This window comes from Topomyia yanbarensis, chromosome 2 (assembly GCF_030247195.1).
Source record: "Topomyia yanbarensis strain Yona2022 chromosome 2, ASM3024719v1, whole genome shotgun sequence".
Lineage (NCBI taxonomy): Eukaryota > Metazoa > Arthropoda > Insecta > Diptera > Culicidae > Topomyia > Topomyia yanbarensis.
Window position 1 is genome coordinate 114,523,059 of NC_080671.1, and position 17,853 is coordinate 114,540,911.

At 36.4% G+C, this 17,853-nt stretch overlaps 1 protein-coding gene across 2 annotated transcripts in view; it reads left to right on the forward strand.

Moving 5' to 3' along the window:
- The window catches only part of LOC131679248 (probable G-protein coupled receptor CG31760), a 244,478-nt gene that overhangs the window by 171,650 nt on the left and 54,975 nt on the right, over positions 1-17,853 (forward strand). For both annotated transcript variants that reach the window (XM_058959941.1, XM_058959940.1), the window contains exons 3-7: positions 10,312-10,498; positions 14,161-14,359; positions 14,426-14,590; positions 14,655-15,248; positions 15,351-15,759. In XM_058959941.1, the coding sequence (XP_058815924.1) occupies positions 10,312-10,498; positions 14,161-14,359; positions 14,426-14,590; positions 14,655-15,248; positions 15,351-15,759 (1,554 nt within the window). The remainder of the gene's footprint in view (positions 1-10,311; positions 10,499-14,160; positions 14,360-14,425; positions 14,591-14,654; positions 15,249-15,350; positions 15,760-17,853) is intronic.

The window sequence follows — 17,853 nt, forward strand, 5'->3', positions numbered from 1 at the left end:
AGTGCTTTCAGCCCGGATGAGAACAGTTTTTGACTAGAACCATACCGAACAAATTAATTGTGCAAAACAGCAGCTATAAAATTTTCCTTTAGCATCAACCACCCACCTAACAGCATTGCGAATGGTGACGAGCTGACGACCACGCGAGCAGGTAAAAATCAAATCCCCACTATGTACTGAAATGAAAAACGTTCGTAGGCTGCGGATCTGTCGAAGATAAATCAAACAAAAAACCATTATTTTACAATCTGCTCTTCCGTTCCAGTCGCATATATAAGGGGAGTATGGGGGGAGATTTAACCATTAAGCATTACGCAACCGAACGTACGCAAAGTGGGTTTCGCTCAGCCTGGCAACAGGAACAATAAACGCAACATCAACATTAATAGCACCGTGAATATGTTTAAATCGATATAGGTACATACAAGCAGTAAGTGAAATACGTACCTGTTAAACATGACGTGTAGGGATGGGATTACTTGCTTATCGAGCATCTCATGAAACCCCAAACAAGTGAAAGTTGAAATTACTTTCTTTTTTGTTTTGTTTAATGTATCTTTAGATATTTGCAAATTGGTTATGTATATCCCTTATAAGGCCTCATGAACTTCTTTTGTTTAGAGTCGAGCATCCCTTCCATCTGTTCTAAATTGATATAGTCTGACGACTGTTTTTTTAATTATTGAGTAGGGTAAACGGCAGTAATACGCCCCTCTTAAGCAAAAAATGGCTATAGTGCATTGTTCAACACAATGTTGTACGCATCAACTACTCTGATGCATTGCGATATTAGTGAGAAAAGTATTATTTTTTCTTAAAACATAACACCATATTACATATTTCTTATCAATTCTCCGAATCTAATTTCTTTCTTCGCTTATATATCCGCGTATCCATTCATCCCACGGTGTCTCTCGTAGAACAATATTTAGACAAAAAAATCAGTATCGCTGAAGTATTCTCTAATTGAATGTTTGGATACTCCTCTTTCATCTGAGACTAAATTTGAAATGTTTTATCGGGGAGTCTAGAAAAATATTTTTTTTTTAACATTTTGATGATTATTTTTGAAAAATGCGTTTCAATGAAAAGCTCTCAGAAGATATATCATTCTTAGGAGGGTTGGATCTTTGGACGTACAATATCAGAAGGAGGGGCTTGTTAAGTTAATGGATACCTCCGAAGACACCAATATCCGTCATTTAGCCAATTTCGGGATGATTTAAATTTAAAATTTGAATAATATTTTTACCCGGGGCATTTTTTTGGTCTCTGGCAGAACAATATTACCACAAACAAATCAATATCACTGAAGTACTCACTATCCGGAAACTTACTTCTATTGTAAACGAGACAAGGGTTGAATTGTTTTTCCTATGGTTCTAGAACTTATTTTAATTTGAAAAATAAATACAAATTTACAAATACAAATGAATAATTTGTATTTGTAAATAATCTATTAGTTAATGATATATTTGTGTTCTTGGAATTCAATTAGTTTTGTGTATGTATTGTTTAATACTTAAATTTAGAGCTCTTTTCACAAACGTGCATCCCTTTGAGCGAGAAGTCATTTTGATGTGTACCAATTTCAATGATTACAGTGTTTGTTAGTACACTTATTATAAGTACATTGGCCTAATATCTAACTTCATATTTACTAATATCTGCTTCCTACTTCCATGGTAAGTGAGATGAAACTGTCTTCGTAGAATTTGAATTCGTCTTCTGAAATTGGATGAAATTTTGAATACTTTCTTTTTGGATTTGCGATCAATGCACTAAATATTACAATATTTTGCCCTAAAAATGCTACTATATAGAAAACGGTACAAATTTTCGCATCTACCAAGTTGTGAAAATATTTATTTAACATTTATTATATTTTTATTAAATAATTGAGTTTTTGGGCCAACATAGGGTTTAAACCTGTTATAAAAACTTTTTAGAATTTCTTCAAATCCGCAAAACAAACAATACCATTTTGTTTATATTTTATTATAATAGAATTTTTTGCGCGGGATTCTTTTCCGACCCTCGTCTTGCTCAAAATTATATCATTTTTGGATTTTTCAGAACATTTTACCTTTATTTCATGTATTTAGATCCTTTGTTTCGTTGACTACAAATCAAAATACTTGATAAAGTTCAATTTAAACTTTCCATTTTCTCATATTTGCTATAATAGAATTGCTACAATAAACAATCTCTAACACACCCTACTGCTTTCAAACATTTTTTCGCCTCCTCCAAATCAGATAGTATGAAATGATTTTGCGGAAAATATAACTTTCTGCTAAAATGTGGACCACCGCTCCTATTTGTTTTTAAAGGGAGAGTCTGTCGATCGTGTTTAAACTCGTAATGTTCAAGGAAACTAAAAACTAAAACAAATCAAATTAAGCTAAAATTGTTCGAAGAAACCATACAACAATGATAGAATTTTGAATGTAACATTAGTTACAAAGAAACCCCGAGCAAAAATATATTCCGAATAAAAATAAATAGAAGGAAACGATTTGTTTTGCAAATTTCAAGACCCCTTAAAACCAATGCGAAGCTGGCTAAATGGTGTCTTCGAAGCATTGCATTAACGTTACAAGTCCGTTCTTCTGACAGTGTGTGCTCACTGATTTAACCTCCGAAAAGGGAGATGCATGTTTTGAGCTACTCATTGAAAAATTACCTAAAATTCATCAAAATGTTGGAAAAAAAAGTTCTATACCCCCCGATATAGAATAGAAAGATAGAACATTTCAAAGTTATGCTCAGATGAAAGAGGAGCATCTAAGCTTTCGATTAGTGAGTATTTTGGCGATACTGATTTTTTTGTTTAAATATTTTCTACCAGAGACACCGTGATCCACGTAGAAAAAACCGCGTGAACAAAGACTTCAGTGTATGCTCTACAAGCAGGGCCGCCGAAAGGGGGAGGGGGACAGGATTTTTCCCCCGTGCCCGTAGTTGTAGTGGGGTCCCGGACTTTGAACTGAAGATTCTGATAAATATTATTTCAGTTGCAATTTATTTGAAAATGAAATTAGAGTTTCAATATTGGTGTGATTTAACCAAGATAGCCTGCCTAAATTGTAAATTGAGGCATGTTGGATAACAAATATAAGATTTTCTGAATTAGAAGATCAAACATTTCATGGTATCAACAGTATTGGTAATTTTTCACAAAATTTTAAAACGATTTTTATCATACATTTTTTTTCAATTCATAAGAATTTTGTAAATGGGGACAAAATGTTTTTCATTAAAAGCTCGTATTTTCGATTGTAGAAATTATGACGACGTCATAAGTGGTTTTATGGACGATAACAAAATGAAGATGCTGCTACTGATAAGGCCAAACTTAACTGTGATCAAAGGTTTACCAAATATGGTACAATTTCTATCATAAAGTTAATCGTAAATTATATCATTAAGTTTGAACTGCACGAAAGTCTAATCAAAAGAAGACGTTGAAACTTAGAATTCAAAAACGATTTTAATGTGCAGTGGGCAAAAGTACATAAGATATTTTTTTCTGTAAATTGTGTGTTGAAAGACTGAAATTTATTTTTCATTTTTTCCTATTTCACTATAATAATCTTATGAATCAGGACCGAGTTCTTAAAAAATTCTTAAGTGTCCGGGTTCTCGAAAAAGTGATTTGGATGCGTATTCTGATTCGTATTTTTCAAAATAATTCGAAACTTTGCAATCTATGGATGGGTTTCAGAAAGCAGTGGTTTATTTTTTACTTAAAATAGCATTATTAGTTCAATAGCGATTTCTGATCTTTTCAGGACGCTCTATGATTTCATAACTGCTAAATAAATCATAAAAGTATCGTTTAGAAAGAAGAAAAAACTCAGCAAGCTTCTTTTAGAGTACTCTATTGGTCAAATAGGACTCGAGAAACGAATTATGAATAACTCCACAAAGCAAGTAAGAACATTAAGATAACGATCCATAGTAATTTTTCGTGTTCATCTTTAACTAACTTTCTCAATTTCAATAATTTTTTTGGCATTTCTTCGAAGAAATTCGATTTTCTTTTTATTATCTAGAGTTTCTATTGTTTCTATTTTTTTTATTTTCATTGTTTCATATTTTAATTGCCTGCATTTTTATTGTTTTTTTTTCCATTTCATCCAGGTTTTTATTCTTTCTACTTTCTCCATTAATTCTTATTTTACATTTTTTCTTATATATTTTGCTCTGTATTTTTCTTTTTCTCTTTTTATCATTTTTGCTTCTTTTTTCAAATTTGGCCCATATTTTACAAATGTTCCATTTCTACCAATTCGTTTAATCTTTACATGTTTTTCATTGTTTCATTTTATCTATCGTTTTATTTGCTTCGTTTTCATCCGTTTATTCTATTGATTTCATTAAATTTGTTTATGTTATTTCACTAAACTTTTATTTTCTTTGCCTTTTTTGTTTTTTTAAATTCTCCAATAAACCTATTTTAGTGTTTTCTTAATCCGTCCTTTTTTATTTTTAAGTACTTATTCCATTCATGTTCTTATCATTTCTTCTATTTCAAAACCTTTTTAACATTTTTTCCCATTTTCCTGTTTTCATTCTTTCCTTTTTTATTTTGTTACCAATTTTTATACTGCAAACATTTTTTATATGTGTTACTTCCACTTCCGACTCAGTGGATACATTTTTTTGATTTCTATGTTTGCTTTTTTTAGCTTCGTTTTAAATTTTGTTGTTGTGTCTTTCCTGTTTTCCATGCTTATCATATTTCATTTTTCATTTTGCCGTTTACCCTTTTTCGTAATTTCAACCATTTGCAAAATTGTTCAATTTCTTCAATTTTGCTTCTTCGTTTAATTTGATTTTTTCAATTATTCAATCTGTTTTATTTTGCCATTTGTTCAATTGTTTTACATGCTTTTGAATTAGAACTTTTTCATTGTCTTAATTTAGTCCATTTTCTGTTTTTTCTCCACTTTGAACTTTTTTTAAAATTATTGTTGTAGGATGGTTTTGACTATTAGGTATATTATTAGTCTTTTTTTCATTATTTTAAATATCATTTTTCAGCTTTGTTCCATTTTATCTGTTTATTAGTTTTTCCTCGTTTGTTTGTTTTCTGTATTTCTCTCTTCAAATTCTACGTCCATTGAATGTTCTCTTTGTTTTTTTTAAATTAATTACATTTCCATTTTGCTACGACACTCATTTTTTTTTTTTTTTTTTGACGCGGAGGATACAGGCCGCGTAAATGAAAACCGCGTAAATTTAAAAATCCTCGTGAAAAAACCGTGTAAAAAATACCGCACAAAAAAACGTAAAAAAACCTGAGTGTATTTTTGTATTTATAATATAAATTTTATAATATTATTGTATTAAATATGTAAATGAAGGACTCGCAAAAATCACCTGAATCAGTTTTCCTCGAGACCGAAGAAAGTCAGCTACACTATAGAACAAATGAGATTTTGTTTTGTCAGAGGCTGGCAATGTTGTAGCGAACCGATTTGACCGAATGTGCTTTTTCTTTAACGAATTCTAGGTAAAACAAGACAAAGATCCGTACAAATCCATACTTTTCGACACCTGGATAAATATAAATCATTGATAAATCGTTTCTTTTCTAAGCCACTAAAAATTTCGTAGAATTTTACGATCAAAATTTGGACGAATTTCGTTGCACGATATTCAAAAACTCTAAAAACCCTCATTTGCCTGCATGCACAAAGATGCTGCTTAGTGATTTTGACATTTGCTCCTCCGTTTTAAAGGTGTCGTCCAAACAAGAGGAGCAACACAGCGAAATTTTGTTCACGTATCGCCTTCCGAACTTTTTGCACGCCGAGTTAGCGAGTCATATTGACCCCGATTTCGAACTCAGTTTTAAGACACATTTTCAACCAAATCTTTACGAACTGGTACTTAAATTGTTAGAATTTAAATTTTCAGTTTATGGTAAATATTGCCGTTTTTAACTTGGTTGGTCAGTGGTAATCGGTGCCGAATGAGGCCATGTTTGGCATCCATAGGTGTATGCACAACCGTCATCATAAATCACAAGTTTATTGACAGAATATTAATTATAAACACAAACAAAACAAAAATGAACACGAATATATTAAATTTGGACACGATACGACCGATATTGGATGTCCCAGATTACGATTCCGGACGATCTGGAACATCCGTATATCAGGCTATTTTACGGATGATCCCGATCTTCCGGATGATTTTCACGTAGAATCCAGGGTCAGTATTTGCATTAGAGTATCAATATCATTTGATGGGATTTTATATAAACTTTCAAGCTTATTACAAATTTTTGGGATCAGTTTCATTGATTGATTACATTGCCGCTTGATCAATATTATGATAAATACTATTGTACCGCGGGAATCGGCATCGAAATCGTAATCCGGGACATCCAAGATCGGCCGTATCATGTCCAAATTTAGTGTATACATTCTCAGTTTAGTTTTGTTTGTGTTTATAATCAGTATTCTGTCAATAAACCTGCGATTTGTGATGATGGTTCTGCATACATCTGTACACTCAAAAAAAGTAAACGTTATGCCTATTGATTTTACATATAGATTTTTACAATTAACGGAGGCATATAGACATTATTTGCTGGCACATAAACCTAATGTGTGTACAAGAAATATTAATCTTACATTCACATTTCATAACTATTAGGCACATAAAACCCCATTCTATAACAATATGCACATATAACTTATGTGTATACATACATAGTTTATACAGTTGACACATAGAAGATTTGTGGGCGCGTGATAACAATAACATTTCTTCTTAATATGAATTTTAAGTGGTTTGAAGCAAATAGAATTAACGTTTGGATTTTTTTCAGTGTAGATGCCAAACATGACCTCATTCGGCACCGATTCCCACAGACCAACCCAGTCAAAAACGGTAATATTTACCATAAACTGAAAATTTAAACTCTAACAAACAATTTAAGTATAGATCATATAGATTTGGTTGAAAATGTGTCTAAAAACTGAGTTCGAAATCGGGGTCAATATGACACGCTAACTCCTTATTCGTAACCTTTTTGTACAGCCCTTCAGGAATCTAAAATTTTGAACTCTATTGAAAATCGTTGCTCTTCATGAAAGAGGAAAAGTTAAGAAATTCCAAATTTCTAGGTGCAAAACTTAAAAAGTTATCGCATTTTGAAAGTTCATTTGGGGTCATATTGACCCCAACACCTAAAGAAGGTTAATTATTCATTTAATTTCCTTCACCGAGGGCAAAAAGCCCTGTTGTGAAAACATTTTTTTTGACGTAGGACTACGTCACTTGCAAATTTAACAAAAATGGTATGTAACGAAAATTGATCAGGTTTTAAAAGCTTATAATTCAGTAACGATAAATTTTAAATTTTTTTGCACATATCGTTCAGAAATACTTTTAAGAACAAATTCCAATAAATAAAGATTTTTGATATAAAAAATTTAACTAACTTATAACATATTCAAAATACCACGCATTTGCACACAAAAGGTAGCGCTTCCCATGTCCGGTACAACAGATTTATGTGCCTAGCGCGCTATGGTTCTATGAATGACGTCATCATCGACTATTTAAAGAACGGATTTGGCCGGACAAGCTTAGTTGTTTGTTGAAGGGCAGGCGGAGCAGATGCATGCGCTGCATATTTTCACACCCCGTGTAGCTGAACGAAAAGTCCATTACACTGGTTGTGGAGGTACGCTACCCAGTGTCGTTCAATACGCGACAGAGTTTGTCCGTTAAAACACCATGTGTTCTTTAGTGTTGTTCTCGTTTCAAGCACACTTTTATGTAAAATATCGAACCCCTTAATTTGCACGCAAAAGCGCTTGTACAGTCGAGCTCCATGTGCAAACACGGTTAACATAGCGTCGTTGTACTAGTTGTCTTTTTCGCTCTACCCATCATCATCACCGTTGACTTATTTTGCTTTGTGCGTATCTTCCACCGTTCGCTTGGGTTCAATGTTTGAGGCGAATGTGTAGGTAGGTATATCTAATTTGTTAGCGTAACCTGCATGATAGCAATCTGTGCTTTCGTTGCGCAAAGACGAAAATTTTCTTAGCAAGAAATTTACGCGAATCGATGGAAAGCACAATGAAAGTTTATTATTTACGTTCGATCAATTCATGCCCCTCAAAAAACATATATAAAATTGTTTTCACTTCTTGTATATTTATAGCTTCGATATATGGTTAAGACTATTGCATTCGCTACATTTGCATGCGCACTTTAGGAAAGTTACGATCATGGCAAAATGTAACTAGAAAGCTTGGTCCATACATGAAATGTAATTATATTGCCTAAATTTGAATTTTCTTCACCGATCCGGCTTTTGTACTGCACACAACCGAAAAGTTTTTACAATTTTTTAAAGCTGATATTGCGCTATAAAGATTTAAAACAGTTCCAGCTGTTAGTTCAGTCGCGGTTTTCTGCCTTATTTCTTCAGATCTTCTCAAATAAGTTCGGATTCGATCGCCTACTACAAATGAAATGACTTGAAAACCAAGAAGGTTCGGTTAAATGTGTAACATTCGATGTTGTATTTAAACTATACGTAAGAAATATATTGGATTTATTATTACTCGAAGTGTATTAAAAAATGAATATTTTATTTATTTTTATTTTACATTTTATTTTTTTTATGAATTTATTTTTTATTTACTTTTTTATTAAGTAGTGTAGACTTACGTGCACAGTTCGTGCAACCCCGTAGGGTAGCCCCTTGTAGTTTTAAATTCGTTTATTTGACACGGTGAATACTGGCAGCTTAATGAAGCCGTGGATTTTTAATATGTTAACTAGTTGTAATAATAAAATGAAAAAAAAAAACAAATTATTGACTATTGGTTGGATCTCGTACACGCAACTTTTTATTGTGCACGGAAACCTTGTTTCACAATGGGCAAACATTTGTCTGCTTGTCTACTGAGTCATGGGGGTCGTGTGATTCTCGAGGGATTGCCCTTCCTATGATCATTCTCAGGGATAGACCGTTCCAACATCAAATTATGGTCTTGTCAAATTTTGGTCTTGTCAAACTGCAAATGACATGAAAACCCAAGATGGTACCAGATAAGGTATAGGCATACGTAAAGCGAGAGTTTTGGTTTTACGATTGACAAGTTCGACATTGCGTAAATACTGATTCACTTCCCAGAAAAGAGGTTAATAAAAACGAAATTAATTAAAACAATGTTTTGAATATAGAAACTAGTGCTTTCAGCCTCTCAAAGCGTTTGCCACCAAAATATTATTGTTCACACATGCATACACCTTATACAGATTATCTTGAATCTGTTTTGCGTTTGTCAAATCGGTCAAATCTGCTACTCTTCTTATTCTTATACGGACACGCTCTTTTTCCCTTTGGGGCAGACCCTTGGTGATTCTCTCCTGTCTTTCGCGTCATTGTGGCTTTAACATCTGCCACCAATTTGGCAACTCTGTTTTAGATTGGTTGTTCCACTTCACAAAATCTCAGTCGTATTAAACAAAATTTAAAGATAACGCCTACGGCATTGGGCGGAGGAGAGTTTTTTCGATAACTTTACTCATAAATAATAAATACAATGGTTCCTTTGCTCTCGAGACAATGCACACTAGATCGAGAATTGTTGTTCACTTGGCTCGATGGTAGTCCTGGCTCAGAAAGAGGTAGAAAGTTGACTGTTGTGAGAATATGAATGTACACGTAGTTTCAAGCCATTTCAAAAAATGAGATAGGAACATTAATGTTATAATTGGCAACTCAAAACAATTCAAACTAATCTGAATCTCTTAAATTGGTTAAATACTTATAGAAAAATTATTGAAACTGATTGGTACTTTGTACCTATCCAAAAAATATCATTGCCTCCTGCTGCGTAATGAGATGCAGTAGCCCTCGGAAATAAAAGTGTTCTTACTACGGGATAACACAATTTCAGTTGACTTTAGAAAAAACTCGTATTGGGCTTACAGGAGCGTGTCGAATTTTAGCAGTAAGTTTCAATTAGGAATTTCTCATGTTTTCGGAACATATTTCAGATATATTTGGATGATCTGGATAGCTCGTTAAGTCCGGTGCCACATGTAAACAAACAGTGTTGAGTAATCGCATGGATGTAAAAACAAGAGAGCAATCGATAAATTGGTCATTTACTGCCAGCTTTCCTCACGAACCCTGTAAATCAGTTGCTTGAAAAATAAAATTTATCTGCCGATATTCAATAATTCGCCCAGCCATTAAACTGCATAACCAACAATAATATTTATTCCTCTACTACCCCCAAATTACGTCCCACTTCACAGGAGGCAATTGAAGATTCACTTCAGACGATTCACGACATCGCCACCGAGAACTTGGGCACTCTCTGCCTTAGCAAGCAGTATCGCCCGCTGCGGATTACACTGAACCCGGAGCGTTACACCGGTGCCCGCCAGAAGGCCGACCTGGCAGCAGTTGTACTTCAGGATGTGGGAGTTGCACGACACAATGGTGAGTCAATTTTTTTAACTTTTACATTATAAACGACTCGGCTGAAATTATGTTTTTCTCACGGATACACAATCACAATCGATTTAACTATATTCCAGTGCACTAATGTGCTCGAAATTGGTATGGAATCTTACGACAATTTAAATCGAGAAAGCGCACTAAGTTGCATTCTCACATTGATTGATAATCGCGTGGGAACGAGCGTCTGTATGTTCGCGCTTGAGCCCGTGTTCATGAATTTATAAGTGCTCTAACGTTCACTTAATCGCCGGAGTGTTTACATGTTTGCTAGATCGTGGATGAAAGTGCGCGTGAAGGATCGTAAAGGGTTCGAGTGTTTGTATGTTAACGTCTTCGATCGAGTGGGTCAAATCTTGTACGTGTATGAATTCGTTTGTATAACCGTGTTATTGTTTGCATATTCGCCTGAAATTGCTGATATGCGATCAATTTGAAGTATACGGTGCAAATGCTAGAAGAATGAGAGTACCCCATATCACTAGAGCTCCCTACAAAGCACAGAGGTCCAGAATGTAAATTTAGTATAAATTTTACCTTTTTACATAAAACTAAACAACTTAACCTTACAATACGGTCAACAAAGTTGTTATACTTTGCATGGTCATTTGTTTCATTTGACTAGAAATTAAGGTGGTTATAATTTTAGCAAGATTTAAAATTGAACATTATGACAGTTAATAGAGCTTCACTGTCTTCAATGAAGTTTTGGAACAACACATCGCAGATAAATTTTCTGTATACACGCAAGCTCTATCTTTCCTATTTTCCATTCCATGAGAAATCCAAATAAGAGCTTTGGGTGTTCCTTAAAAACGATTGTCTTCATAAAGGGCGAACACGAAATTATTGCGACACATTCAACAGGGCATAACTTTTTTACCATTGGGTAAAAATCAACCAAATTTTGCACACTTTCTCATTGATGTGTATTGTTTACATGTTCTCAAACACGAAATCGTGTTTTTCGATTCAACGAAAATGGAGGTGAACCAACGCGAGTCGAGAGAACAAATTCTTTCCAAACACATGGAATTTCCTGACCTGTCGCACCGGCAGTTGGGAAAAATGTTGAACATTCACCATTCAACCGTCTCCAGAGTATTGAAGCGGTTCCAGGAGCGGTAGACGTTGTACCACGGCAAAGGAGCTGGAAGAAAACCGGGACCGGAGAACAAAAAGACGGAAGGAAAGGTGAAGCGGATGATTAAAGTAAATCCCAACGTCTCAAGCCGTGATTTGGCTAAAAAGATCGGCATGTCGCAGAGCTACGTCCAGAATGCAAAGAAGAGAGCTGGACTACATACATACAAGGTACAGAACTTCCCAAACTGCGATGAGCGGCAACAATCGACGGCTAAAACTCGGGCACAGAAGCTCTACGAGAAGATGCAGACAAAATATGACTGCTGTGTGATGGACGACGAAACGTATACAAAAACCGATTTTAAGCAAATTCCGGGGTTGGAGTTTTTCACCGACAAGAGCAAGTTCTATGTGGACGACAAATTTAAGAAGAAGAAAATATCGAAGTTCGCCTCCAAATATCTCATTTGGCAGGCCATCTGCTCTTGCGGACTGAGGAGTGAGCCTTTCGTGACAAAGGGCACAGTAAATGGTGAGATCTACAAATGTGAGTACCTCGAGAAGCGCCTTTTGCCGTTCTTGCAGCAGCACGACGAAGCTCCGCTATTTTGGCCAGATTTGGCATCATGCCACTATTCTAAAAGTGTCCTGGAGTGGTATGAGGCCAATTCTGTCCATTTTGTTCCAAAAGACATGAATCCGCCAAACTGTCCGGAGCTGCGCCCGGCGGAGCAGCCTGACATGACCCCCTACCACCCTGTCGTCACACATCATCACAAAATGCAAAACTCCCCCTCCCCCATATAATGCTAAGTCATTTATGGATGATCCCTTTGTGAGACTGCTGGCTTTGGTGTGCGTGGATGATCGCGAAGGTCTTAAGCGTTTGTATGTTAACGTGTTTGTCGCGTCTGCTAGCGTGTATGTAACTTCGCGTGGATACAATCGATTTTATAACCGTGTGGCCAATCGCATATTCGCGTGCACTCTTGAATGACCGCGCGGACCGTGATTCTGATGCTTAATGTTCAGTGTGCGGTTCAGATACTAGAAGACAATTCCCCCATATCACTACCCAAGTAGCACTTGTAACAAGTATCGACTATGATTAGTTGCATAAGCATAAGATTTTACATTTGCGCTTTTTTGGTTGCCAAACCACCTCTATAATCGTTGCCGTATACCTTTATGTGACGAATTATGTTACTGAAACTGCTAGTTAACAACCGGTGTTGCTCGGATAGAGTCATGTCACCATGGAACCTGTAGTAAATATGAGCGTAACTTTTTTCATTGGTTCAACTGAAGACATTAATCTAGACTGCTAGAACCGAGAGTAGAGACTTCGAGACATGACCGATGCATGATAGCGTGAGCGGTGGGTAATGCTTGAGACCGCGTTTGTAAATGTATTGGTGCTAAAATGTTCACTTAATTACCAGGTGTTTTAATGTTGACTAGTCTGCGGGCGTAAGTATATGTGGATGATTGCAATTGGATCTTAGCGTGTGTGAATAAAATTGTTTCATCGCGAAGGCCACGAGCGTTTGTATATTTGGAATGAGAGAAATTGTGACTGAATATAAGAGAATATGCAATTGATTGTGTTAGTGAGAGTTAGTCTGAATCTAACTTAAGATATATGTAGTAATAAAAGAAAAAATAATATGTTCAATGAAGAAAGAAAGATGCCAAGAGATTAGGTAGAAGCGTATAAATTGACTGATTTTGGTGGACATGAGTAGAGGAAAAAACTAATAAAAGTACTTGAAAAACAAACTAATGAAGTAGAAGAAAAGAACACATGTAACATTCAATCATACTACTTCAACTCGTCTAAATGCCAGCAAAGGATATTTATATACCATTAACGACAATTGTTAGAATTATATCATGATATGCTGACCGGGAATGGAAGATTCATGTGCGTTGGTAAATTAATCGTACCTTAATTTATCCAAACGGATCGTCCCGAATGAGTCAAATCACGAATTGAACACCGAAAAAAAGAGACCAACGAATCTTAGGAAGTATTACCCACTATTCTATCATATACGCCAGTGCTGCATCCAATCTCTGACACTGCGTTCACATGTACTCAGACGAACATATACACAGATAGACATACGACTAGTATATAATAATTGTGCATTAGTACTAACTACAGTTATTACTAAATTAACACTAACAGGCTTCTTTAACATTTCTTTACTTGGCCTGTGCCCGATGACGAAATCGACCGTGTCCACCAACACTGTCATTAAACTGTGGAACAATGTTTGCAAACACGACCCACAGCTAAAGTCAATCTATGGTGACCCGGCACGGGCTAATAAATGATCGGCTGGTGTAGAGTATGAAAAAAAAACAAAACATTAAAAATTTCCCATGAGCCCTCTCGTTCTCCTCGATGCACCACTATCGAGGCGTAATGCAATAACCATCTTAAAGCAATTGTTTGTTAGAGCTTCTTTGGCAATGATGCACGAAATATGCTAGGGAATGGGAGGGAATTATTTATTGAATATAATATAGTCGTTCCTCCTTCCTAACAACAGGTCTCCTAGACGCCCTTGCGAAGGGTCTCCTATCGGATCTGCACGTGACGAGCGCCCGTATTCTTTCTATCAACATTTCCGATGGTATTGTGATGAATTCGGCATGGTGGAACAAACCAACCTCCGGTATGGCTGGTCCCCTTCGGATAGATGAAGAAGGAATTGCTGTCGGAAAAGCACCCGATACAAACTATCCTTGGTAAGACACAGCGTGTTCATGGGAAGAAAATGATCTGATTGAAGTCATCTTTGTTACACGTTGCAGGTTCGAAGACGAAACTTCTTCACCGGGACTGCGATCTCCCAAGTTCGCACCCTCACCACTTAACATATCGTTCCGGGGCTGGTGGACTTATCCGTACTACTCCTGTAGTCACAAAAAATGGATATTGTCCTACAGCGTTGCAATACCACCGATGGGAAGGCATGGGTAAGATGATCTCCAATTGAGCTTTCGTCATTTTAACTCAAAAGTACTACCATTCCTGCCGCAGATTACGTGGTTTCCTTAGCATCGACATCGACATTTCCGACCTGCAGGTTAACCAGTGCGACAATCCAAACAAGCTTGAACTGATGAGCTACAATCACCACCTGAGACAATACTACCCGTTCGTACGGAACATCAAACTCAGCGACGAAGATCAACTCCACCAGATTGAGGCGTTTCATGGGTCGCACAAATGCCATGTACACAGTATGCGCTGCGTTTATCGACCGGTGTTCGTGAACGTGGTCACAGCAGTCAATTTGAACTATAATCACTACAGTAACACAAGCAGTTTTAGTAATGCCAACAGTAGCAGTAGTAGTAGTAGTGGCAGCACGGCAGCTATGATAAAAAAGAATCTGAAAATTATCCAAGGCTGGACTCGGGGCGCCTATGAGTGCAGGTGTAAAGATGGCTTCTTTTCGGCGCCGCATCCTCGTGGATTCAATGGAAGCATCATGGAAGTTGCCTATCAGGAATATAGGGATAACATCAGCACTTACTACGAGGATGTTTTCGTGTGCGTCCGGTGTGCACCTGGCTGTGTAACCTGCGCCGGACCGGAAAAGTGTCTGGCCAACTACAATTGGATATTCAGGTAGGTTATATTTTAGGCCATCTGAGCTCGATTTTTTTCAAATGGGATTGCGAATGTTAATTTACCATATTTTGACCAAATATTTATTTCACTCTCCCGCAGAACAACCCTTCTCACGTTTTCGGTGATGTGCGCCGGCTTCACCGTGCTCCTCGCACTGTACATGTATCAGCACCGCAAGGTTAAGGTTTTCAAGGTGGCCAGTCCGATATTCCTAACGATTACCCTGCTCGGTTGTGCCTTCATGTATCTGGAGATGGCTGCCATCTTTCCGATTCTGGACACCTACTCGTGCATCGCCACCAAGTGGACACGGCACATGGGCTTCTGTGTCACCTACACGGCCCTGCTGATGAAAACCTGGCGAGTTTCGCTGACCTACCGGGTTAAGTCGGCACACAAGGTCAAGCTGACGGACCATCAGTTGCTGCAATGGATGGTGCCAATTCTGCTGGTCATGTTCATCTTTCTGGGCACCTGGACCCTGTCGGCGCCACCGTTTGCCGAAAATGTAAGTACCTAAATCGACAATCAACAGGCGCATAACCATAAAGCTTTATGTGATTCCTCCCGTGGGGGTGAAGATGAAATGGTGCCTTCAGAACTGATCGACGACCAGAAACGGCAGCGGTTATAAATATTTTATGGCGCTATTTCATTTGATTGTTCCAAAGAAATTACCGCAGCTGCAACAGAAACAACAGGTTCACGGCGGAAAATTTCAGAATACACCGATGAACGTAAATTGTCATGGGTGGTGATGTCCTTTAATCTATGTTCTAAGTTAAACAACTTTTTCATACAACGTCAATCTTTAATCATTGACAATTTGTAGGATACTCTTGGGACAAATTATTTAAATGGCCGTGTAAAACTTTGGTTGATGATCAATAACAATCGATGGTTTGCTCAATTTTGCTGTGAGAATGGTTTTCGTTAAGTGGTCCCGGGTGGAGAACAGTAGAAAGCCGAAAGGCTCAAGTTATGATTTATTGAGTTCTTCCAACATGGGTTGACGTTGAGAAGGATGAACTTTGTTCTGAGAATGTAATCACAGACTCATTTTGCTCGATCTTTTCTTACTTGTAATATTTTATGCATTTTGAATTCCTAATGGGGGAAATTTTACCTGTAAGGAAAATGTGATAAGGTAGCATTAACTCTACAACGGTTTCGTAACTGTTTTAATACGTAAACAGTTTTCTGGAGTACATTTGTGATCCACACGTTTTTGTTATGAATCTTATTCATAATTTGATATACTGGTTTGTATAAACTATGTCAATTGAAAGAGACGATATTTAGACGATGTTCATTATTTCAGAGCCTTAGTCGCGATCCCCTTCTTTGTACATACATATTATACATTCGATTTTTTTAACGGAGAACTAGATCCTAAAATTGTAACTGTTTTGCGGTATCTTTTCTGTGTCGTACCGTAAACCGGGGTGACTTTGATCATCGGGGTGACTTTGATCACTCGAAACTTTTTTCGTAGATCGCATGCTAAACCAGAATAGTCTACCAAATCATTTCAATTTGAAATGATTTTTACTCTAAACTTACAAAATACTGATTTGTTACACTTTTTGAGTATATTGTTCGGTTTTTGGGTACAAAAACTACAAAAAAATGAAATTTCTGAATCATTTCTGAAAAAATAGCTGTAAGCGGACAATTTTAGGTGAAACCATCCAATCTTGTTCTCCATACATCAGTATATGGTTTAAAAATATTGAACTTGAAAAAAATGTGTTGCGTCTAAAAATATGTTATGATTACTTCGAAAAGTGATCAATGTCACCCCGGTTTACGGTATATCACGTACCCGATTTATGGTTCTTTAATGTATCTGTGGTGTTGAACGCAGTTTTCGGTCGCTGTCCGGAACCTTATCAAATGAATAACGCTGTTCGAAGTCCCAATAGATTTCTTATAGGGTGTTGAGCCCATTTTTGCCATGTTTCTATTATCACCCTACCCATTTGAAGCCGTTGGTTAGAGCAGTGTCTACCATCTTTGTTCAATGCATTGAGGCAAATGGTAGCGCAACAATAGGGGCACCCGAATCGAGTTTTCGTTGCGCTCAAACACAAGAATTTCACTGTTTTCAACGCATTTGTGTTATTATATTGGTTCTTAACAACGAAGCAAAACTGTTGATGTAATTTTTTCGCATTTCATTGATTGTAGGCCGAGAAATTAATGAATTATTGAGGCACCCTGCTTAGTATGGTGAAAATAGGCACTTTACCCTATCTACTGCTCGTACGTATTACTGGTCGCTAGCAACTGAATATTACTATACGAAATTTAAAAAAAGCGATTTAATCCACCTAGCAGTGAGATGGGACATTTCTTACACATATCACTGTTGGATCATTCATCAATTTGCAGAACTCATGCGAAGTAGGTACCCACCTAAAGATGGGATGAAAACAGTTTCTAGTCCTGCACGAATAAAATCTCGAATACACTAAATAAATGATAGAAAATCATTAAAACGAACGAAATAAAAAATAAAGAAGAACAAATGAAATAAAAGGTGTTCAAATTCATAAAATGAGTAGAATAATTAATGTAAATCAAAATTATAATACACACG